A 24,392-nucleotide genomic window follows, 5' to 3' on the forward strand; every position below is an offset into this window, starting at 1 on the left:
ATTGTTCTTATGCCTGGAGTGGTCAAGAAGACTGGAGGACTAATGTTTTGGTTCCAAGCTAACATATATGGTTGTATTTCAAAGAAAAGCAAAATAAGATAAAATCGAGTCTGATCATTGGAGTTAGAGAAGGACCAGTTAAACCAGAATGCTTTGCAAGAAGCAAAATCTAACAAGTAGTCTCCTCCTCTGTTGTGTGTGGGGTTTGTTTTTTTTAATACTTTGTCTTAGGTTTTCTTCCAATTGTGCTGGATTTTATCCAGCTCAATAAAGAGGATGTCAGATGATTTGTTCCTCAGATGTTTAGCTCATAATGCTATGAAGACATGTTCTTTAGTATGGTACTGCTGTCTTCACCTGATCATAGTGTATCAGTAAAATTCAGTTTGCTGCTGCTGCAGCTGTAGCAATGCCTCCACTGTGACAACAGCAGAGTGTTGTCTGGTTGCTTTCCAGAATGACTTACAATTTTGAATCTACTTGTGCTTACTTGCAAAGTGCATACTTATTCTGTGTAAGAGGTGCAATTAACTACAGTAATCCAAACAGGGACTTGAACATAGTTATAATAGTTCTTTCAATTTGTTTTCCTCTTTCTCCTCTTCTATTTTTTTAAATTTTATTTTCTTTAAACACAGGAGATTTATTCATTGGGTGAAGTCAGGCTGACACTTTGCAAATTTTCTTTTACAATCTTGGTCCTACTCACTTCCCCACTGACCCACAACACTGCAGGTTCTGTTTTTTTGCAGAGCAGACAGGGCCAGTGATGTGGAGTTACCTGAATTGTCCATGGTGTTTTGCTGAAAACAGATATAATTTGTACCAAAAAAAGTCAACAGGAATGTATAAGGAAAAGCTGAGCATTATAATCCCTTTCATCAACTGTAGCACCTATGTTCAGTATGGTAGTCCTGATGAATGATACATGCATTAATGAAGAGAAACTTGAAAAGGATACTTTGAAAAAAAAAAAAAAATGGGAAGAGAACCTGAGGGAAGGAAAAATCAGGTTCGTTGTTAATGGATTTAAGATTGTTGTAAACTGAGATATGGTCTCAGACACGCAGAAGGCAGCATTTGCTTGTAATTGAGCAAATGCAGAAAAAAATGCAGTCCCTGTGCCAAGAAATTCACAATTTAAGTAGGAAAAAAGAGACAATGAACAGATTCTGACAGGAGACTACAAGAAAATGATACTGGTCCATGTGTTTGGTCTTGGTCTAGCAGCCTAATGGTTACTGAAATTTGTTTGAGTGCATCATGACACAGTGAATTGTAAGGACATGTTAGATCAAGAACCTTAAGGCAGTCTCTGCTAGAATTTAGAGTTCTCTGATGTTCATGCTTTATATGAACATATCCACTATTTTATATTCATATTTAGTGGTAATTGAAGATGTTCAGAATCAGTTGGGAGATTCTTGGTACTTTGGCGACTTGATTGGGAGGATGTTATATTGGCTTTAAATAATAATGCAGAGGAGATGTTTGTATTGTATCTAGACTGTAAGTTATAATTTAATCAGACTTGTAGCCACATTTCTTAGTGAACTAGGAGCAGCATGTTTCCAACTCCTTGAGCAAAATACACATCCTCTTAGATGACATTTAGAGACTATGTGCTTCTGCATGAATTGATGTATAAGCTGCTTCCTTAGCAGCTTACTAAAAATATGGCATTTTAAATACCTCGAGCTGTCATCTATCTGCATCCTAGAAATCCTATTTTATGAGGCTTTACAGCTATCTGAAGAGATTTTCCTTGTGTGTTTAGGGTTCCATACTTCAGTATGAAACTATGATCATTGTATGTTGTATGACAAAGTTGGCTTTAGGGTTTTTTTTTATTAAAACTATTAATTTTAAATTGAAACACAACAGGTTATATCCTGCTTCATAATAAAATTTTTAAAAAGGCAATAATATTCTACTTTTAAAGGTTTGAATTTCCACATGTACGTTGTGTTTGTTCTTTTTGCACAGATGTCTTTCTGAAAAAAGCAGCACTCATTTGTAGACTGCAGCCTATACTGATTAAAGAAAGTCAGGGGTTTTTTTGGATTGAAAGGTTTAGGTTTATGTTGCTGTAAAACTTATCTCCAATTCAACTTGTTTTCAAATCCTGAATATGTAATTTTAAGTAAGTAGGTTGATGTTTTGTTTTTAAAAATCAGTAGGGCTATCTTCCTCTTTCCAATGTAGTTGAACAGCTGTTGAGGCATTAGAGGCTACCTTTTGTACCTGTTGATCATCTTGCCACTTTTTTCTCAGAAATAAGTTTATTGACTTACTTGGCTTGAAAAGAATGGAGATGTGTAAGGATATTGGTGAAGCTACTCAAATGCATCAGCTGTTGAATAGTAAGTGTACAAACCGTTGTCCAGCAATAGTGGTTCCAGGTGAGGTTGAGCTGAGGCACACTTCAGCTGTCTATCATCCTTTAGGGGATCGTTTGCTGACTGACACTCATGTTCTGCCAAGAGGTGCTTCTGGCACTGGCTCTTTCTTAGATATCCTTTTGTTTATGCACTAGCTTCATTATCTTATATCCACAGATTTTAGGGCCTGTTGATGTAAAACGTACTACACTGATAAAGCTCTGAAGAGCAAAGAAGAATGAAAGGGAAGGGGGAGGAGAGGAGGTGGCGGGCTGGAATACTGAAAAGCCTCTTCATGCAAATCTACTCTGAACTGTGTGTTTGCCTGGGGGGAAAAAAAACCAAAACAAAACACTAGTAGATTCTGGATGTTTCTGAAGGACAAAATTATTTTATTTGTGAAAGGATCTTTACTGTAGCATTTGGTGTGAGGAAAGTGGCAGGAGCAGTGTCACTGCCCTCGGGTGGACAGGCAACAGCCCAGGCACCCCTTTTGCTAGCAGTTGTATTGCCTCCCTTGCTTGCCTGCTCCTTGCTAATACATTTCCCTTTAGCAACCTTACCTAACTTCCCCTGCTAGAGCTAAAGCCTCTTCCTGCTTTTTCTGTTCTGTTGTTCCTGATTAATGAGAGTCATCGCTCCCTATTCTCTCTAATATCTCCTTTGTATATTTGTAAGAATGTCACTTTTCTCTTCAGTGGCCTTTCCCAGAGCTAATCAGGTCCCAGGTCTTTTAATCTTTCCTTACAGGTCAGGTTCTGTTTTCTCCTGAAATCTCTCATTTTTATGACTCACATGTTAAAAATAATAATTCTAGGTCAAACAACACTTGATTAAAATTTTAGGGGTGAATGTAAGAAATCACTGTGCTTGTGAATGCTCTTTCACAGTAATCCCTTTTCACTTACAGTTATGAAAAACTTTACCCATATTGCTCCATTTGTGTGACATTCACCTCTGAACTGTATGTACTAAGTAGAACTTGAGCTCCAAAATATGTTATTTAATTTTTACTAGCATCTCCTGGGAAACTTGGCAAAGATCCACCCATTAGATCACTTGATGACAGCTCCAGCTCTGTGTACTCCAACTGCTTCATGAGAAATGGGGACAATAGCTATATGTCTGTAGTCTTACTGTGTGTCTGAATCTGTCAGTGGTCATGTAAAGGTTATTCCCAATCCAGATCCAGACCAGAGTGTGCCATCTGAGTAGCAAATCATTTGGAAATATGTGTCCATATAGCTGAAAAGCATGGCAGAATTCCTTTCATAGCCTGTTTTAAGCCTTGCTCCTGCAAAGACTGAGAAATTGCACTAAACTCCAGGAAAATATGTGCAAGTTGGCTTCGGTACTAGAATGTAATACACGTGTACATTTGTTGCATTTTTAAACACTGTTTCAGAGAGAGCGAGCATCATGAAAACTACATCAAGAAGAGAAAATTCAATATTAAATTTGTCATGTGCTGTCCTGAAATCCATTTCTTCGGAAAAAGCCGTAGCTTTTTTTTAACATACAAGTTCATTTTCTCTAAGTGAAACCTCTTCACCTGAGAATCAAAAAAAAAGGAAAAGATTCTTGGTTTCATTTGAAGGGTTAGGGCTATTGTGTAATTCTCAATAGCATTAACACATAAGTTCTACAAATGGCATTATGCACTTTTGTTCTTTCCACCTGAGCAGTTCATCTATCTGAGTGGCCATTATCTCTTGAGAAACACTTAAGCAGTCGGTATCATGTGCTGAAGAATTTCTCAGTATTTGCTGCATTCTGGCTAGATGAAATCCAATTCTGTGCTACTGTTTCAGTTCAGGGAATAATTTCAGTTCAGGGGTTTTATCTTCCATTCTTTCAGTTTATTACACAGTTGCAGTCCAGCCTTGGGCTAGTGTCAGCTCTGATGAAACCAGCAAGCTTTAACACTAATAAACATATAGGTTGTTGGAATTTCTTTTGCCTTTTAAGAAAGCTCATTCAGAAAATCACTTAATGACACAAAATGTGTGAGTAGAAAGTGCAGCATGTAAGGGAACAAGTCACCTGGACTTGTGTTTGAATGAGCTTCAGGACTTCATTTCAGGAGTGAATGAAGTGGGTGTGTGTTGTGTTTTGTTTTTTGTTTTTTGGTTTTTTTTTTAATTAAATTGAGCAAAGGACTGCTGCTGTATTTAAACAAAAAAAGGTTTGAGAGATGAGCTTCTTAAGTTTTACTTTATCGTAGCTTAATAGTTAAATCTATGTAAACCTGTTTAGGTGCACAAAATTTTTTTGCAGGCATGCAGGATAGTATTCAATCCATGTATGGTGCAGGAGATATCAGCAGTGTTTCTCTAATATTTAATCAGTGTGTGACAGCAAGTAATCATTTGGTTTTTGAGCCTGTGGATATTTGCCTGAATGGTAAATGAGGGAACTCATACCAGAACTGAACTCTGATTTCTCTCTGCATAGATAACTTTATTGGACAGAACTGTGTCTTTTATGCAATCAAAGATATTCATACTCAAAAGTAACTATACAAACACACGTTCCCATCACAAAAATTGCATGAATTTCTAAAAGTGAATACAGTTTCTAGCTATTGTTTTCTTCTTCTGTAAGCAGTGTTTGGTATCTTGCAAGTTAAAAAGGATGGGATCATCAGCTTCTTAGAGTAACATTAATTGTTTTCTTTTGGCTATAAATCTGGGAACAAAATGATTAAATAGACTGGAGAAGAGGGGGAAAACTCAAATAAAAAAGCACTTACGTTTATTGCATTTTGCAGGGTTGTGTTCGGGAACAACGTATGTCTCTTGAGACTTTGTTTCTTATCCATTTTATAGAGCTCTGGCCTCTTAACAGCACTGCTTTAATGACTTGTTCTTGGGGTTCTGAGTTGGTATCAGTGCTTGCCATGAAAACAAGCCTGTTACAAAGAGGTCAGGTTTCACAAGACAGCAATAGACTTGTAAAAACAGATTTTACTGGAACAAATAAAGTCAGAATTAAGAAGAAACCAGAGATTTGCGTAAGGAAACAAGATACAGCAGGAGCAAGTATTGAGCTAAACTGATAAACAATATAAATTTCGATGAGAGATAAGTGGGCACTTTTTGTTTCTAAAAACACATTTAGTGACATTAATGAGTTTTTCTGAAGATTTTGTGCAGTTCTCTGTAGTTGGTGGAAATACGTTATTTAAATATCAGCTTCAATTAACAACTTTCATTGGATTTTCTAAATAGTATAGCTGAATCTGTTCTTGCTTCATATCACAATGACATTTTGTGTTCTGTGAAATACTAATTTTCCTCAGTTTCTTTTGTAGTTCTTGAGAGTCTCACTTCTGTCTTTAATCTTCAGCTGTAACGTACCAGATGCATGGAAAGAAATCATTCTTTTTATATACATAAATGAAAACCAAATATTGTGTTTCTGGTGTCTCGCTCTGTCCCTTTAAATAATCGTACCAATATAAGAAATTTCTGGGTATGATTTTATAGTTCCGATGGAGATGAAACTTTTAAAGTTGTGTAAAAGCTTTGGTTCGATAAGACTCTATAATTATCTTTCTGCCTTGTTAAAATAGTCTGTCCTTATGCCACTGGCAGTGTGGTGCAGCTATGCTACATGATGGCTCTGAAACTCATGTTATGTTGGTTTGTGGTGTTCTTATTATCTATGCCTTTATTACATTCCTAGAGATTTTATTTTGAAAGCTAAGCAGACTTGCCTAGTTTGCTACATCATACTGCAAAGCACAATGTTTTCTGTTAGAAAATCTGTTAAGAACAGCACTAGGGAGATACTCTGACTCCAGGTGAACACGTGTTGTCTGTGTAGAGAGGAATTAGAATGGAGAAGGAGGGAAGGGAGGAAGTAAGACAAGCGTGGATGCTCCCCCCCCCCCTTTCTGTGGTAGAAAACTACAGGAGAGTTGGACTACATCAAATTCAGCAGGAAGCAAATCCAGAAAGTTACGGGAACAACCTGGTGTATGTGCAGGTTATTTGACTTGCACTGAGTCTTTCTGTTCGTGAAGCTGAGCTTCTGTAGGTAGGGAAAGAACTATTAAGTCTCTTTTTTTCTTCTGATGATTCCTTAGCAATCAAAAGAAAATCTGTTTAAGGAGAGAACTGTTTTCATGTCTCCCCCCAACAGGCTTTAAATGTAAGACTTATGTTGTAACATCTTTATGCAAGTTGTGGGCTTTGTTTGTTTGTTTGTTTGTTTGTTCTTGAACCTGGTACTACTCAAAAGGGAAAGAAAGAACAAGAAGTGGAACATAGGGAACTGGGTTAAATTCTGCTGGTGAGAGAGACTGGTTCTGCCTGTGGCGAAGATGAGCAGGGACCAGACTGCAGACTGTGCTTGGGGCTGTAGGGACCTGTTGCCAAAAGCACAGACCGGTTGTAAAAATGGATACCAGGAGCATCTCTGCTTGCGTCCTGGGAGTCTGAATCACATTTGACGTCCCAGACCTAGTTTCCAACTGCCACAGTGTTTGCATCATGTGGCTGCAACTACTTTCAGGTGATATTGCTGTACAAGGCGGTTTGGTTGTCTTGTTAATCACAATCTTTGGTAGGTCTGTTCGAAAAGCTGCAATGCTTTCACTCTGCTGGTATGATTAGGAACGCTCATTCCTGCAGTGCTGATGCAACTACAGGAATGTAGTGCAAAAAAATTATTTATTCTGACCTGGGAAGTGAAATAGGTATGCTAGGAATAGGAATCTTTAAGTTATGTAGTTAGGCCTATGTTAGGAGTTAATTTGTGCATGGAGGGGAAAGCAACCGGGTGATGTCACATTTCCTTCACACTCCAATATTAATCTATTGATGTTATGCAGTAGTATTAAAATGACGGAGGTGAGGAGCATTCATTAGAGCTGTGCATCAGTACTGTATGTGTCCTCTACGCAGAAGGAAATTATTGAGAACATGTTAGAGTAAATAGGAGGAAAAACCATTTCAGTTGATGAACAAGTAAAATAGAGGAATTCTTTCAACATGAAACTTGAATGTTAAGAGATGGGTAACTTACCAATACTGGTTTATTTATTGAAAACATGTTTCTGTATAGTTTATACAAGAGTAGAAATTTATTTGAAATCTGATTAAAAAAAAAAACCAACAAATTATTGCCATTGAGTTTATGCAGAGATTGTTCCCTCTGTAGTTACAAGGGGTGAAAATGTGTGTGGAATTATTTGTGTTGTGAGTTATCTAAAAGGAGTTGCCTCTGAAGAGTTGTTCTTTCTGTTAATTATGTTGTAAGTAGCAGTAAATAAGTAATTAATTAGATGGTTTTGTATTCCTTTCCCTTTGGCTTTTATTTTCTGAGCAAAGAAATCCAACTACTGATCAATTTCTTAGGTGTCTGTTAGCTGGAAGGTATTTATTGATCTACCATTTCAGTTCGCTCAATTTTGTGAACTCCTTAAGTTGTAAATGCTCAAAATTATATTGATGCTCTGTGCATCAGGCATCTGCTTGGTGACTGCTTGGACTGTTGGGATGAAAGTGTTCTTACATGATTAAACTTATTTTGAGATCTTTTTTGGTTTTAATTTCTTTTTCTTATCAAACGTGAGCTTGTACAACTCTGCAAATGCTTTTACTAAAATGAGTATTATTAAAGGACTAAAATATGACTGTCAGGAACCAAAAGTTGTTTTGGAAATTTTTTATTGCAGTCAATTTTTTTTTTTTTTTTTTTTTTTAAGTGTAGTGGAGCCAGTCCCAAACTAGCTGAATTGACATCAGCTTTGATACTTTAATAATTGATATGCTTTCCAGCTGCATGCCAGTCAATTTGTATGCTTAATTCTATTTGAAAGTGTCATTTTCATTTTCAGTGAAACATTTTTTTATTGAATTTGGTTAAAGCAAAGTTATTTTAAGTAAACCTTCAAACAAGGAAACGATGCTATCGAGCAAAGTTGGCAAGGTAATTAGACCTATCTTTCTTTGCATGTAGAAAAGAGGACTATTTGAAGTATTTCTGGGTATTTTTGCAAGTTGATCTATGATCTGGAGTTTGGCTTAGCTAAGAATTTTTCCTTGCTTTAGTCCTTTAAATTCGATGTTCTCTTATTTGTAGCCATTTCTGCATTTGAAGTCCAGCCACTTTCAGCTGAGGTACAGGAAGGTGGAGTAGCTCGATTTGCCTGTAAAATAACAGCAAACCCTCCTGCTACTGTGACATGGGAAGTGAATCGAACAACTTTACCTTTAGTCATGGACAGGTATGTAGAATTGCATGTTTTAGAATGTAATTTATTTTCTGTGATAATTTTGAGCCTGCTACAAGAAGAAAATCTGATTATTTGCAATGCCATTACATAAAAAAAGGTTCCGTGTGTAGTATGTCAACTATTAAAATAGCTAGTAGTTATGTTGTGTTATGTTGTGAATTAATTTTAAATAGTTGTTATGGGTGCAGACCAGAATGACCCACTATTGTCTACACAGTATTCATTGACTTATGAATTGTTGTTGGTGAATTTTGTATGCAAGTCATCCTCAGGAATGGGAATTGCTGTGGGATACAGAATAGGTGGACTTTGGCTGTGGGGGTGGTTTGAACTAGCAGGATTGCTTTCACAGAAGAATTGATGCTGAACCTGTTTTTCTTTAGAAGGCCAATAAAGAATTGTATGTACAGAAAATTGAGTTAAAACACTTAATGCTAGGGAAATTCTGCACAGGGGTACTTCTCTTCAATTGATTAACTCGAAGCATACAGCCTGCTCCCTGCTAGATTCTTTCCCTGTCCAGATTGTATTTGTTGAACCTACTCCCATCCTTCTTGACATGTAATTTTTGTTGAACATGTTTAAGATACCTAGCATGCAAAGGAAGGTAAAAAGAGAAACATAAATATTGAAATCATAGGTAGGTTTCTGGGAATCGTATACCAGTTATGTCAGTATATCAGAAATTGCTGCCAAAAATTAGCCAACCTGAATAGTATGCTGAGGGTGAGAAGGATCTGCTTGTTGAAAGTAAATTCCTCTGCTCTCATCGTGGTGCTGGGGGGAATCTTGCCTGTAGTTCAGAAATGTGGGGAGGTGAGTCATGTATAGAGAATGTTTTTGAGTCTCCAGCCTGCTGTTCCCAGGTCAGTGTAGCAATGGCTGTAAATGTAGTACTTAATTCCATGATGGTGTTCACTGGCTGAATGTTTATCTACATTTCTTTGTTTCTCTCACAGGATAACCGCTCTACCTACAGGAGTTCTTCAAATCTATGGTGTTGAACAGAAGGATGCTGGGAATTATCGATGTATTGCCACAACAATAGCCAATAGACGTAAAAGCACTGAGGCAGTGCTGAGTGTTATTCCAGGTACTCACCATGTGAGATTTTTTTTCAATGGCATATTCTTTTTTACATTACAGCAAAAACACTTACATGCGTTGAAGAGCTGTAACTGTCCTCTGAACCACTTGCCCAAATAATAATTTTGCTTGCTTGTACCTTGTGGCTAAAATACCGTTCAGTGTAAGTATCCACAATTACTGAAATAAGGCTTTGGTGTAAATTTAATTTTGAGCATCCTTAAAAAAAAGTCATGTTTTGTTTCATATTTAATTGAGTTTTTGTTTAACTGTTCTCACTTTCTTTGATTTTTTTTTTTTTTAACTTTTTTTTTCTCTCCAAAGCCTCAGACTTGAAGCCTTTACACAAGCCATCTATAATAGCTGGTCCTCAAAACATTACGGCATCTCTTCATCAAACTGTCATACTGGAGTGTGTAGCCACAGGGAATCCAAAGCCAATCATCTCATGGAGCCGGTTAGGTAGGTCTTAAAATTACAGCGTATGACCTTCAGCCTGTGGAGAGGAAGTGAAACTGGAAAGAAAGGATTTCAGCAATTAGGTTACTGTTTCAAGGCTTCATGTAGTGGGTAGCTATTAGTAGGTTAGGGCAGGATCAGTGAAATGCTTTCAGTTTTATATTTCCATACTGCTGTTAAGAAGCCCTGAGGTTTTCTGAGGCTTTTGACTCCCTGCTTCTGCTGTCAATCCTGCACTGCTCCCAGTGCAGTGTGGGCAAAGTGCTGGGTAGGGTAGTGACCTCCGGGGTTCTGTGACTCGGAGGAGCATCAGTGGTGAGTTAGGGCAGGTTGGAGTGGTTGCATGCTATGAAACAATCCTGTAAACGTTTCTCCCCCTCTTCTTCTTTGAAGCACTATGTGAACGTGATTTGGACCTTGTGTTAATGGGCCATTGGGACCATGGATAGGTACAGTCAAACCCTGAGTAGTCTACCTGGAAGGGGAGAAGAGAGGGAATGCAATAACAGTAATAGCATTCAGTGCATTGCGTTTTTCCATGAAAATGACCTCTGTTTTTATTCTGACATGTACCTAAATGTGAAATTCAGGACTGTACCTGTAGAAGCAAATCATGAAAAGTTTTCCTATATTTTTATTTCTAAAAGTGGGAGAAGTAAACATATCTTTCCTGGTTGATTCAGTGGCTCTCATAGGTAACTTTTTTCTTACTTGTTTGTCTAACAGTCACAAAGCTGTGAAAAGAGAAGAAAATATATAGTAATCAAATATACTCATTTTATCCATAGCATAATTCAGAAGGTGATAGATGATCCCTGCTTGTAGAGATGATGTGGATGATGCACTGAATCATAGTGCAAGGCAATTGGGGAGGCTAACCGGGACAATGGCATTAGTTTTTTAGCTGTGATGGTGAATTTCAGATATAAACCACTAACCAAGTGGTGAGACCCAGCCATCTGAATGGTCAGATGGCTAGAGTGAAGAGCAAAGGAAATGCAAAATGGAAACCCCTGAAAGCTCATCAGTGATTTCCCTTTGCATCTTTTGACTTTTAAACTCTAATCTATGCCATAACTGCCTAGGCAACCCTATTTAGATAAGTTATTTAGATACATTGAACAGCCTTGTAACCACACTTCTCCCACTCTCTCAAATAGACCATAAGTCCATTGACGTCTTCAATACCCGTGTCCTTGGAAATGGCAACCTCATGATCTCTGACGTAAAGGTGCAGCATGCAGGCGTGTATGTCTGTCGAGCCACTATTCCAGGCACACGAAACTTCACCGTAGCAATGGCAACTCTCACTGTGCTGGGTGAGCCTGCTTTGACTTCACAGTGTGTTTTAACGTCTTGTGTCTGTTCTTTGCTGTGCTATGTACTGGGCTGAATTTTTATCTCAAACAGCGCACCAAGGGCTGTAGGGAGACTGCAGAGATGAAACAGATCACAGAACTGCGGCTGCTGCCTTCTGTGTGTTGACTTAGATGAGAAGTGTCATATACTCAATGTTTGAGTTATAAACTAGCAGTTCATTTGCACTTGCAGATACCCAGGTGCAATATTTGCTCTGGGAAGACAGGCTTTCAACACAAAAAAGAATCCTGTAACAAAGTAGAAATATAATATATATGTATGCTTCGTGAGCAGTATGTCATAGGCTGGAGTTTGATTTGTTTGTATGCATAAATCCATGAACAAAAATGTGTAGAAATGTTGCTATCTCTGCAGATAGTATGTATCTTTAAACAGATGTGCTTTGTTGACATGGAGCGTGCTTTCTGCATGGGTGTATATGTATTTGAGTGGCCTGAGGAGAGAGGTTTGTGTGTGGAAAATTCATTATTATTCTGACTGTCCTTGCATTTGTCGGGGCTTGATTTTTTTTTTTTTTTTTTTCCCCCCTCCCCCTGTTACTTATCTGTAGCTCCACCTTCATTTGTGGAATGGCCGGAAAGTTTAACAAGGCCTAGAGCTGGTACTGCTCGTTTTGCTTGTCAGGCAGAAGGAAATCCTGCTCCCAAAATTTCATGGTTAAAAAATGGAAGGAGAATACACTCCAATGGTAGAATAAAAATGTACAACAGGTAAGATTACAATTGATGTATGAGAGCTGTGCTAGTGATATGCTACCAAAGGATGAAATTCCAGTAACTAAACATAGCTAAGCAAGATGTAACTCAAGTAAACATGAAATTGGACATTAAATGTAGTTATGGACATTTCCTTGGCAGAAAGAATGCAGATTAGTCAATACCTAAAATTCTCAGCAAAGCTTTTGTGATCACTGCCTTACCTGGGGGGGGAAACTGAAGAGTTTCATCACAGAGTTGCTCTAGATCTACGGTAGTGTAACAGAGACCAGAATCTTGCTAGTTGTTTGAGGCTCCATTTCACTACTTCTGAAGAGTGAGCAGCTCATATTAAAGAGCTGGTTAAGAAATGACAGCCCTAAGGTTCTGCTTTTTGTGGGCAGGGAATAGATTTACAGGTTTGTTTTCACTGTGCCTGGCTTTGCAGGCATAAACATAAACATGGCAGGTTTTCAGGAACGCTTCAAGTTGCTAAATTTCACAGCTGCACATCCATTTCTAATAGAAGAGTTTGTGGCATGTAAGTCAATTATACTAAACTCATGAAGCAGAGACAAACATAACGTTGTTGCATTATGTAGAGCTAAGTTTATCCAAGATGTGAGCTTTTTTCCCCCTTTTTTTTCCTTTTGGATTCAGTAAATTGGTGATTAACCAGATCATTCCTGAAGACGATGCCATTTATCAGTGCATGGCTGAGAATAGCCAGGGATCTATTCTCTCCAGGGCCAGGCTTACTGTAGTTATGTCAGAAGACAGACCCAGTGCACCTTACAATGTCCATGCTGAAACGATGTCAAGTTCAGCGATCCTGCTAGCATGGGAGAGGCCACTGTATAATTCAGACAAAGTGATTGCATACTCCGTGCATTACATGAAAGCAGAAGGTAAGCAATTTGGTTTAAATACTATTTAACTACTAGTATGTGGTAAGAACTTGAATGTCCTTGCAAAGACTGTCAGATTTGAATGGTTCATAACCAGGGCTGTATCACAGCATACCAGCATATAAACGCATAATGTAATCAACAGCTATGCTTGGGGGAAAATGCTTTTGCCACATCATCTTATTTGTGGGACTGAGTGTTCTTCCAACTCACCCTTGTCTGATCGCTCCAGTGAGCAGATTTTGAAGTTAGGAATGGACTTTAAAACCCGGGGTCTCCATACTGCTCTCTGGGTTTCCCTCTGTCCTCAGCAGGAGCTCCTGCCTACCCTCTTCCATGTGTGTGCTTTGCAGGTAAGGACAGAGCATACAACAGAATCCTGGAGGCTTACAGAGTTGAACTTTTCACCAGAGATAGCTCTTTTGTCTAGATCCCCAAATTCTTGTGACTTTACTGGCTTTCATATATTTTTGGAGTAGAATAATTGATACTTTATTGGCTTAACTATCTTAGAATGAATATTGGCTGAATGGTGAAATCCACTCTCCTTTCACCCCTTGGTCTCCTATAATGAGAAAAGTATACTAAAACTCTAAAATATACTGCAATAGCCATGAATGGTTTCACCCAGTGTCTGAAATGATATATAAATTTCTATGTAAAAGGGAATGGATAATTGGAATAAAAATGAGTAACTAGACATTTTAAAATCCCTTAGTATTATGTAATTGCTTTAAGTTAAGGTAATCTTTAAGGTGGTAGAAAAGAGGCATTTTTCATAAGCAGGAGAAGTGATTGCGAAAATTTGTTAGGTGCATGGCTTAAACTAAGCTATGATGCAGCTCTGTTTTCTAGGAGTGATTTTTTTTTTTTTTTTTTTTTTTTCCATTTCTATTCAGTAAGTGGTTTATTCAAGGACAGGACTGCAGATGCTCAGCTCTGTGTGGAATACCAGTCTGCCATCTGCTAAGCAGAGGATAGGAAGGACAACTTAATTATGCTAATACTGATGCAGGAATAGCTGCCTTTGCTTTTGCAAGTGGGATAGTTCAGGACACAAGAGAATTTTGTCTGAAGGAGGGAAGGAAAGAGTTTTAAAAGGAAGTGAGAACAAGAGGTGTGGGAAATTACCTCCTACACTTTCAGTCACTGAGATATTGTGCTCACAACCACCTCTTAAAGCTAATATGAATAAAGTCACACTAGATAAGTTATCTGGGCAATTGTTATGTCTGGTGCTAGTGTGTAGAGCAGAGACTGGGTAGCTTCAAAGAAAACTGGTGTAATGGTTTAGTCCCAGCCAGCTACTAAGCACCACACAGCAGCTCACTCACCTCCCTCAGTGGGATGGGGGAGAGAATCAGAAGGGAAAAAGTGAGGAAACTTGTGGGTTGAGATAAAGACAGTTTAACAGATAAAGCAAAAGCCGTGCACACAAGTGAAGCAAAGGAATTCATTCACCAATTTCCATCATCAGGCAGGTGTTCAACCATCTCCAGGAAAGCAGGGGTCTATCACGCATAATGGTTACTTGGGAAGACAAATGCCATCACTGTGAACATGCCCCCTTCCTCCTCCTTCCCTCAGCTTTATATACTGAGCATGACATCATATGGTCTGGAATATCCCTTTGGTCCGTTGGGGTCAGCTGTCCCAGCTGTGTCCCCTCCCAACTTCTTGTGCACCCCCAGCCTCCTCGCTGGTGGGGTGGGGTGAGAAGCAGAAAAGGTCTTGACTCTGTGAAAGCACTGCTCAGCAGTAAGGAAAACATCCCTGAATTATCAACACTGTTTCCAGCACAAATCCAAAACATAGCCCCATAGTAGTTGCTATGAAAAAAATTAACTCTATCCCAGCCAAAACCAGCACAACTAGAAAACTGTCCTTAAGGAAGTGTGTATTTGTGCAGGAAATACTCTTGCATGCTAGTGAAAGGAGGTATCTTCTGAAATGTGTTTTCTACAAAATTGTTTTGCAGTCCCTGCTTTATTTACTTGCTTATCCAAAGGTTATATCTTGTGAAATGAGGTTGTAGCTTGTCTTGGTTTAAAAAACAAAACAAACTCCAAACAAGAGCAACCAACCAAACAAAAACTCTGATTTATTTGAACTTGCTTTCTCAAATACCTGTTTTTCATCTTTCTAGACTATCTTGTGATATTTACTTTAATATAATGCTGGTTTGTGTCCTTTTGCATTAGTAAAGAAATCCAGAGAGGGAGAGTGGGGAGGGCTGTGTTAAGAGGAGTAGTTAAAGCAGTGGGAATCAAAATGTAGGTGATCTGCATGCATTTTTTCTTTGGTAATGTGATTGGGTAGTACCAGAAGATCTGCATTAGGACATAAAAACACTTTTGTCTCGTTTTGTAGAAAAAATGTTGAGCTTCAAACACTAGTGGACTGCACTTCTGTAAAAATAATTGCTTTCTAAGTGATAGTCTGTAAACCTTTCTGAGGATGTTGTCCACATATCAGAGGCATTATTAAAAACATAGAAAATGCCTTTGTAAGAAAGTATCACATCAGCCATCTCTCTAATGTAAATTTAGAAGCAACTATATTTAAAGAAATGCAAATTAAATATTAAGGAAAATCTTTTGATGACATTCACACCATACCAGGCCATAGAGGTGGTAACATAGACTGTTGACATTGTCAATACCTTATTTACTCTGTAAGAATTCTGGATAATTATGTATTAATGTAAATGGTTTGTATGAATGTATTGCTTTCATTATTCCTTTCAGCCTGTCTTTCCTCAGTCTATGCTCACACCCCGTTTCAGACCCTAATGAACATTAAAAATGATCTCCGATGTATCTTAACTAGAGTATATCTTACTTGCTTAAAGCTTCTTATGTGTAAATTTTTACTTCATACATTTATGTTCATATATTGCTCTTTTGTTTTAGCTAGGAACCACATTTGTCAGTGTAAGTAAAGAATGTTTTATTGCAGAAGAAAACCAGTGCTTGTTAAGTCTAAGGATAATACACTAATCATGCCGTTTTGTAGAGTTTTTTCTGTAGACTTCACAATGTGGTAGGTGTTTTAATGCAAAGATACCATCACTCGTGTAATTTCACAACTCGAGTATTCTGATGTTTCACTGTACAAACACGTTCAGGTCCTCTTCCCTATTTGGAGGAAAAAAAAAGTTAGTGTTTTAATCAAGTTAGTTGAAGAAACTAACAGGTGGTTTTTTTGTGTTTTTGTTTTTTGTTTCTTTAGGCAGAATATTTTACATTCAAATTGGGGTCATAGTAGCAAGAGGAATAAGGGTCTGATGAGCGTGCATGTTGGAGTGTGTTAATTCCTTGTTAGTGATTTAGAAAAGGCACAAAGGGAACACTGATTGTGGTGGAAGGCAAGCCTTGTTCTCTATTATGGCTGTTTCATTAGGGCCTCTGCATGAGGCCTAGCAATCCATTCATTGAGAGAACAAGTCCTTTTAATTTGAGCTCAAGGATCTTGTTTAGCAGGTCAGAAATCGTGCCTTGCAATTCCTAATTAACAAGCCATTAACTAGTCTGTTGTGAGATGCTCGTAATCTTGTCTAATTAAAATGCTATCAAGTTAATTCATAAATGTGGGAAAACTTAATGGTGGAATTTGCCTTTCGTTTTGTTTATAAATTCAGTTTTGAAGAGGAGAAGCTGGCTCTTGGAGAGTTTTGATTAAGTTGACATGCACTTGGTGTGAATTGTTCATTAACACAGCAGCTTTCACCACACCTATTCCACTTTATAGCCTTCCTCTATAGGAATAAAGCCCAACAAAGACAAGGACTGCTGCATGCGTTTCTATGCATATTTTAATGTGAATTGCTGAGAATTTTTTTTGTTTTTTTCCCCTTTAACAACTCACTAAAGAGCCAAACATTTTTGAAGCTCATTCTGGTCTGTTCTTATTGGCCTGTCTCCAAATTAAAGAAAAAAAGGTGTTGATCAAATGTAATAGAATTCACAGGGCTAAAATGAGATCCTTCTGCTGAATAAATTCTTTCTGTTTGTTTCTTTTTGCGGTGGGGTGTGGGGGTGTGGGGGGGTTGTTCAGTTTTTGATGGATTGGAGCCCTTGCATTCCTCGCAGTCTGCTATAGAAAGGCTCTGTAAATAGGTTTTGAAAAAAACCTCCCTGACTCTAAACAAATAGATTTAGAAGTTTGGTATGAATGATAGGGCTATTAGAGCTTGTCTGTTGTGTTACTGTACATTGAGCACAGTTTGTTGTGACTAATTCTAAATAGGGTTTAGAATTGCATTCAGCATCCCTTATTCAGGAAAATCCTGAAACACCATAATCTACACCACAGCAAGACACAGTTACTCCTGTGCATAAAAGAGCTTTTACTTAGTAGGGTTGAAAAAATAGAGGTAGGCTGGGGAAGAACATGAAATAACTTTGTAAGGTCTTAAAGCCAAGATACTGTGACTTTTAGGGATTGTCAGGAATTTTTATTTGTCTAACCCTTGTTTTATGCCAGGTTTAAATAATGAAGAGTACCAAGTGGTCATTGGAAATGATACAACCCATTACATTATTGATGACTTGGAACCAGCCAGTAACTACACCTTCTATATCGTAGCTTATATGCCTCTGGGAGCCAGTCAGATGTCAGATCATGTGACTCAGCACACCCTTGAAGATGGTAAGACAAATACCACTGATTTAGGTGAACATTTTTATTTGCACTGAATAGAAATGTGCAATCCAGTGCTAACAGCTCTTGAGGATCCCAGATTTCCATTGACATCAATGAGATTTCTGGATGCACACAATGTAAGACTGAGCCAGCTAATGAAAGGAACATAATAAAATAACATTCTGACAGGGCAACATTGTATATATATTACAGGGTGTCTTTTTCTATGTTGAAAGACATTTCATTAAATGATGTAAATAACTATTCTAGGTTTTTAAGAACTCCCTCAGTGTTGAGAATTTGATGATAGCCTATGATTTAGTCTCTTGAGCATCTGAAACGTGACTCAAACTCCACACCCACTGCATCTTTTGCAAATTTTGGAGACCATTTGGAATAACATTTTTTGTTTGGTTTCTTTTTGTTTATGTGCTTGTTATTAGAATCAGAATTTCATAAAAAACCCTGCTGACTTATTTCTGTGCAGAGATTTAATGAATCTGAACATCATTGCAACAACAAACTGTTTAGTATAGTTCATTAGAATTGATTAATAAATTCTGACAGGGTTAAGCTGTGGCAGTGTGGAACATTGCCAGTTCCAGTTGTCTGCCTCTCTCTTCGCCAGGAGTTACTACCCTCATTACATGGTTGGCAGAAGAAAACATGCACTGTGTCTTCAGTGTTACAGGTTGTTGGCTAGACTCTCAGTTTAAGCTGTTGCATCTAACCTTGACAGTCAGTTTGTCAGAACAGTAAGGTGCTGATTGCCTTTGATTACTGCTGACAGCAGTAAGAGAAGAAATGTTGAGGTCCTTACAGAAAGGAGCTTGCTAAGGCTATACTGCGTGCAGAAGGTAAGAAGTACAAGCAGTGTCAAGTTAGCCTTAAAATAAACAAGAATCTACAAAACTTTGTGGATTATTTACTGTTAACGTTACTGGCACATCATCATAGGCTAAGGTGTCAGATAAGAATTTTCCATCTCTCTTTTCCCTGAGCTCAAAAGTTTTGGTTTTTTTTCCATTTTAGTTCCCTTGAGAGCTCCTGAAATTAGTTTGACAAGCAGGAGTCCTACAGATATTCTCATCTCTTGGCTGCCAATTCCTGCAAAATACAGGAGAGGTCAGGTGGTCCTGTACCGTCTGTCTTTCCGCCTCAGCACAGAGACCAAAGTCCAAGTCCTGGAGCTTCCAGGGACTTCAGATGAGTATCTCCTCGAAGGCCTGAGGTCTGACAGTGTGTACTTGGTTCGTATCACTGCTGCAACAAGGATTGGCTGGGGAGAGGCATCTTTGTGGACTTCCCACCGGACTCCCAAAGCTACAAGTGTGAAAGGTAATTCTTAACATTACCAGCAGCCTAGAGATGGGGTCAACTGCAGGCTTCATCTGAAGGCTACAGTTTTTTCTGACAGGTAGCGCAAGGTTGTGAAATAGGTTTTCTCATTACATATTCTTGTTCTGGTGGTCTAGAAAATAGTGTTCTAACCATGATTCTGTGCATAATGTTAAAAAAATTCTGATTCCTTTAATAAACTAAATGCAGCTAATATATAGTTTCAGGATCAAAAGTTGAAGAGGAACTAATCTGTCTTATGAAAGGCCTTATACATGACAGAAGAAGGAAAAGCTGATAAATTATTTTGGTGTCAATCTTTGATTGTTTCCACATGTTGATGTTCACATATTTGACACGGTGGCAGGAAACTTGAATTCATGTTTGTGAGCTGCTCAAATGATTTAGCTTGTAGACTCGTTTCCAGTGATAACACAGTTTTCTTCTGTTCTATATAATTTGAATTAAAAAAAAAAAATCCAACAACCCCAAACCCCATTGTTGTTCAGTGTAAAATACCTCTGTAGAAATTGGAACATTACACATGAGCAGTGTGTACAGGTACTTAAAGAATCTGAGTTGAAGTATGCATGTTTGTATTACAAACAAAATGCACATGTTTTGAATATGAAAATTGACTTGATATTTGAAGTCTAATTTAAGTTGTTATAATTATGCTTTGGATTACATTATTATTTAGTAATGTCATGGAGAAGAGCATTCAGCTTTGCATGAATAGCTTGAAAATGATGTAGATTTGAATTTGTAATTTAATTTTTAGCTGTAGTCCACATCCATCCCCTTTGGATTTCATTGAGTTTTGAGTACTACAACGAATTATTAGCTCTCAAAGTGTGATGTTATTGTTAATCGCATCTGCTCTGGCTCACTTTAAAACAGGAGGTAATTTTATAAATATCTTTGGAGTATTTTCATTTTTCTTTGAAAATAACTACCTTATAAATTTTATTCTATATTAAGATCCAGAATTAAAAAATGTTTCTATTCTGATTTATCCTAAATTAAGTTGTTAGATTAGCTTATAGGGAGTCAGATGACATAATAAAGAAATAATTATGTGAGTACACAGATGAGCTAGAATCAGTCTTGAGTGAACTTTGGACTGATGGGCACCCAGATTTTTGCGTGAAAACTAGTTGTTTCTAGAACATAAGAATATTATATATATTTCTCTAAAACCAGCACCAAAGTCTCCTGAATTGCGTTTGGAGCCGATGAACTGTACAACCATTACAGTACAGTGGCAGCAGGACTCTGAGGACACTGCAACTATTCAAGGGTACAAGCTGTATTATAAGGAAGAAGGCCAACAGGAGAATGGACCAATTCTGTTGGATGCCAGTGATCTTGAGTATACTGTCAGTGGTTTAGGTGAGTATATAAAATATTTCTTAACCGTTCTGGAAGACAGCAAAGTCAAAGGACATCTTAGAGAGCTTAAATCATTAGACCTGTAAGGCAACAATGTTAGGTTTGGCCATCTATTTTCCCAGCAGTAAGTTTTGCAGGCTTGAGTTATACTGCTGATGGAATAATCCTCTCCCAAAATATATGTTGCACAGCACTTAGATAACCAGATCTTGTAAATCTTGTGTAAGTTGGAAGAAGGACACCCAGCTACTTATCACAAGATAGAGAACTTACAGTTAGTAAATACTGCTAGTAAATGAAATGTCTTTTTAATATTCATTTTAATATGCAGGCTTTTCAGCTTTTGTGTACTTATGCCTGATCTAGTAACAGTGAAAGTTTAATACAAAATACCAAAGATTTTTCTCTGGTATTTTTACCCTATTTATCTGTTATTTGTAGCCTTTGTCACAGCTGTATTGCACAACAAGCACTGCTTGCTCACTGTAATAGAAAGTAGCCCTTGTGCATGTTATTAGCCTGTTAATATTTTTAAGGAGTACTGGTAAATATTTGCAGGACTGAGCACAAAGATTAGGGCACAGAGCTTGCTGAGTCCCATTGGAGTCTTTCCATTGATTACCTGACTCTGTTTCCTCCTGCAGCTCTTGCAATGTGTATTAGTTCAGATGCATTGGTATCATCCCTAGGTAGAAGGTGCTTCTGTTTACATATGTAACTGAGAATTTCTTTCATAAAAAGATGTGATCTATAATGTAATCAGCAAAAGTAATATAGGACTTGACACTTAGTGTTTGAAGTGTGTTTATTTAGGGGTAGTGTGGAGAATTAATCATGACTAAATTATCAACATTGACCTGCAGTCTGAACTAGGTCAAATGGCCTCTTGACCATGCTCAGATATTCTCATCTGCTGCATACAGTTGAAATACTATTTTAGGGTAGATTTGAGGAGAGCATTCTGGTCTGTTAAGTGGACAACTGACCATCTGTGACCATTTCTAGCCAGAGCATCTGGCAGCAGCTGACTGTTTAACAGAGCTGTGAGACAAAAGAGCAGTGAGTTGAAAGGATGTGGTGTCTGTGTGTCCTAGGACATAAATGCCCCCTTTTTTTTTTTTTTTGTCTTCTCATTATGCAGTTACAAAGCAGTAATTTCAGACACATGCAAAATTATTAACTGTGTGATCCACATCATATGGATTTTTTCAGTACAGTAATCCTCCTCAGATTAAAATATTATTTTACAAAATTATGTTAGAATGTATATTATCTGTGTTTTCCTTTCTAGTAACCATGTGGATAGAGGAAAAAACAAAACCTAAGTGAGTTTGGGAAATTACAACTTCCACATGGTCACATTGTTAACTGAATTACAAGAAGTGTGGGCATGGAAGAGTTCATGTGCTTGAGTTAACTATTCAGTCATGGTGCACGTGATGTGTTGAGTGTTTATTCTTTATCATAATTCTAAGTATCTAAATATCGTGACAAAAACATGACACATCCTATATAATCTGATTGCCGTAATTTATATTTTTCGCATATGTGTAATTTATGCTGCATAGGTTATATCCACTGAAGAGAATTTTTTCAAATAACTTCAGTAGAAGTCATCTTTTTTTATTTTTAATGGGATGTATTGAGTTATTTGAAGTGTATAATAAACATGGGAAGTTTTCCTGTGTAAGTTTCTTTGCTGGTTTCTTATTTTTGTTTGCTTTGTAGCATTTCCAGAAAAAGGCATTAATTGCTACAGCTACAAAAGACTCACTTGGCACAGTAAATTTGATTAGGTCATGATTTTCCACTGCTAAGATGATTACATATGTTGAAGCTTGGAAAGTTCACACAGACTTCTCATAGTGACAGTGCCTGTCTGACTACTGTATTTGCCCACTGAGAAGCTGCCTGTTTGAAATACTTGTGCATGCTAAATTATTTCTTAGAAAACAGTACACAACCAACCTTTTTCTGCCTGTGGCAGCTGCACATGTGGAGAATATAGCAGGTAAAATTATGTGCAATATATAAACCCACAAAGACTGTAGCAACGTCCACGGCTTAAGAAGGGACTGATTTGCTTTCCTTTTTATTTCTTGTGAATAATCTAAATCATTTGGACAAGGTTATTTTATTTATGCATTTCACATTTAAAATGTTACTTATTAGTAAGTGATCCTACCTGATTGAATTTAGAGATGAAACGAGGCAAGCCACTGCTCTAGGTTTTGTGACTATGGTAAACTGAATCTTCGTGAACTGAACAGAGGCTTTGAAGACTGATGTTCTGTCATCCATTTGCCTCTCCTGAGGACACTAAACTACTGATTTATTGACAGCCTCTTTAAAATAAATGTCTTCATTATGAGCTACAGGAATTAGTAGAATACTGTGAGTGTGAAACCTGAAGGGGAAAGGTGTGTTTTAAGATTTTTGGTTTCATATATGTTGGATAACATGGTCAAGAGAAAATGTTATTCCGAACTTGGAAGAATACGCTGATAGTACTAGGTGCTTCCCAGTGGCAAAGATGGAGTAGTTTCTCATGCATTATCTGTTGCCACTGAAGTTATGTGGCTTCCAAACACTCCCTTTTCATGTCTTAGTTTGTCATGACGTAAGGCTGCTCTACTATTCCCTGTTCTCTTGCATAGTTAATAAACTGCAGACAGACTTCTAGTGACATTTGGAGCATGTCAATTCGTCTTTCCATGGAACTTCCTGCAGATGTTGGGACAACCGCCAATTGTGCAAAATCTCTCTATTTAAAGAAGATGGTTCACTTACTCTGTGACAATTGAAGTGCATCACAAAATCAGAATTCATAATATTCTCTAATCAAAGAGAACATTACCGTTGATATTATAAGCACTGTTGATTGCATGGATGGTCGATAGCATTGATATAACTACTGTAAATGATTTACAAATATCTACAGGACTCTTGATGGAGGGACAAATGTGATAGGTAAAGCAGAATCAGTAATGCTAGTGTAAAATAGGTTACAGTGATTGAACATGAAATATAGCAATATGAATATTATGCTGTATGTTTTAATCTCTTGTTGGTTCCTACCTTGTTTTTTGAGAACTAACCTCTCTTACTCCAGTGGAGGTCTACTCAGTTACTTCTGTGTATTTTTAAACTGGATTATTTAGCATGATAGTCACCATGTAAATAGAATTAAATGATCTGATCAGTGTCAGGGCTGCCATTCTCAAAATAAATATCCACAGTTTCATATAGACATTTGTTTGTGTTAAAGGTCTTGGCATTTATTTTTCAATAGCAGGCCATTTCCTAGTCCAGTGTAAAATTCTATTATTACTTGAATTTGCCACAGGAGCAGACCCTTGGGGGCATACCATGCATTTTTGTCTCTATTTTTAATTCATCCTTTGCTTCTTCCTGCTCTAGAAAGTTTTCTCTAACAGAAAGTCTTTCATTGTGAGACTTGATGAGTCTGCTGGTACAGGTTCTGTTTCTGTAATGTTTCAGAATATGTGTGTTCAGAAGTTGAAGTGAGTTTTGTTGGTGGAAGAGTTTGTTTGGGAACCTTCTCGCTGTGCAACAAGGGAGGGATTGGCAAAGCTTGAAAGTTAAAACAAAGGGAGTGTCCAAAGAAGCTCATCTCCCCCTTTAAATGTCTTCAAATTGTTTTTTTCAAAGAGTATTTTAAGTACATGCATATGCATCTCTGCCTCAATGTTGCTGGTACTCACTTCTGTGCTAGGTGGACTGTTGGCCTGTCACAACTCACTGTGTGTGCAGCTATATGACCAGTAGGAAGGTAGAGCCTATACAAGAATGTCAGTGACTCAGAAGAACCCATTTTAAGCTTACCTGGTTTATTGGAGCCAGA

The 24,392-nt window shown here is 37.6% G+C and overlaps 1 protein-coding gene across 1 annotated transcript in view; it reads left to right on the plus strand.

Annotated features, from left to right (window-relative positions):
* The window catches only part of PRTG (protogenin), an 85,835-nt gene that overhangs the window by 27,605 nt on the left and 33,838 nt on the right, over positions 1–24,392 (plus strand). The window contains exons 3-11 of the mRNA XM_010572276.1: positions 8,472–8,616; positions 9,585–9,718; positions 10,036–10,173; positions 11,331–11,489; positions 12,101–12,260; positions 12,906–13,153; positions 17,639–17,803; positions 18,830–19,135; positions 20,339–20,527. Coding sequence (XP_010570578.1) covers positions 8,472–8,616; positions 9,585–9,718; positions 10,036–10,173; positions 11,331–11,489; positions 12,101–12,260; positions 12,906–13,153; positions 17,639–17,803; positions 18,830–19,135; positions 20,339–20,527 — 1,644 coding nt within the window. The remainder of the gene's footprint in view (positions 1–8,471; positions 8,617–9,584; positions 9,719–10,035; positions 10,174–11,330; positions 11,490–12,100; positions 12,261–12,905; positions 13,154–17,638; positions 17,804–18,829; positions 19,136–20,338; positions 20,528–24,392) is intronic.

The sequence above is a fragment of the Haliaeetus leucocephalus genome, unplaced genomic scaffold, assembly GCF_000737465.1.
Source record: "Haliaeetus leucocephalus isolate CR32 unplaced genomic scaffold, Haliaeetus_leucocephalus-4.0 Scaffold339, whole genome shotgun sequence".
NCBI classification, from domain to species: Eukaryota; Metazoa; Chordata; class Aves; order Accipitriformes; family Accipitridae; genus Haliaeetus; species Haliaeetus leucocephalus.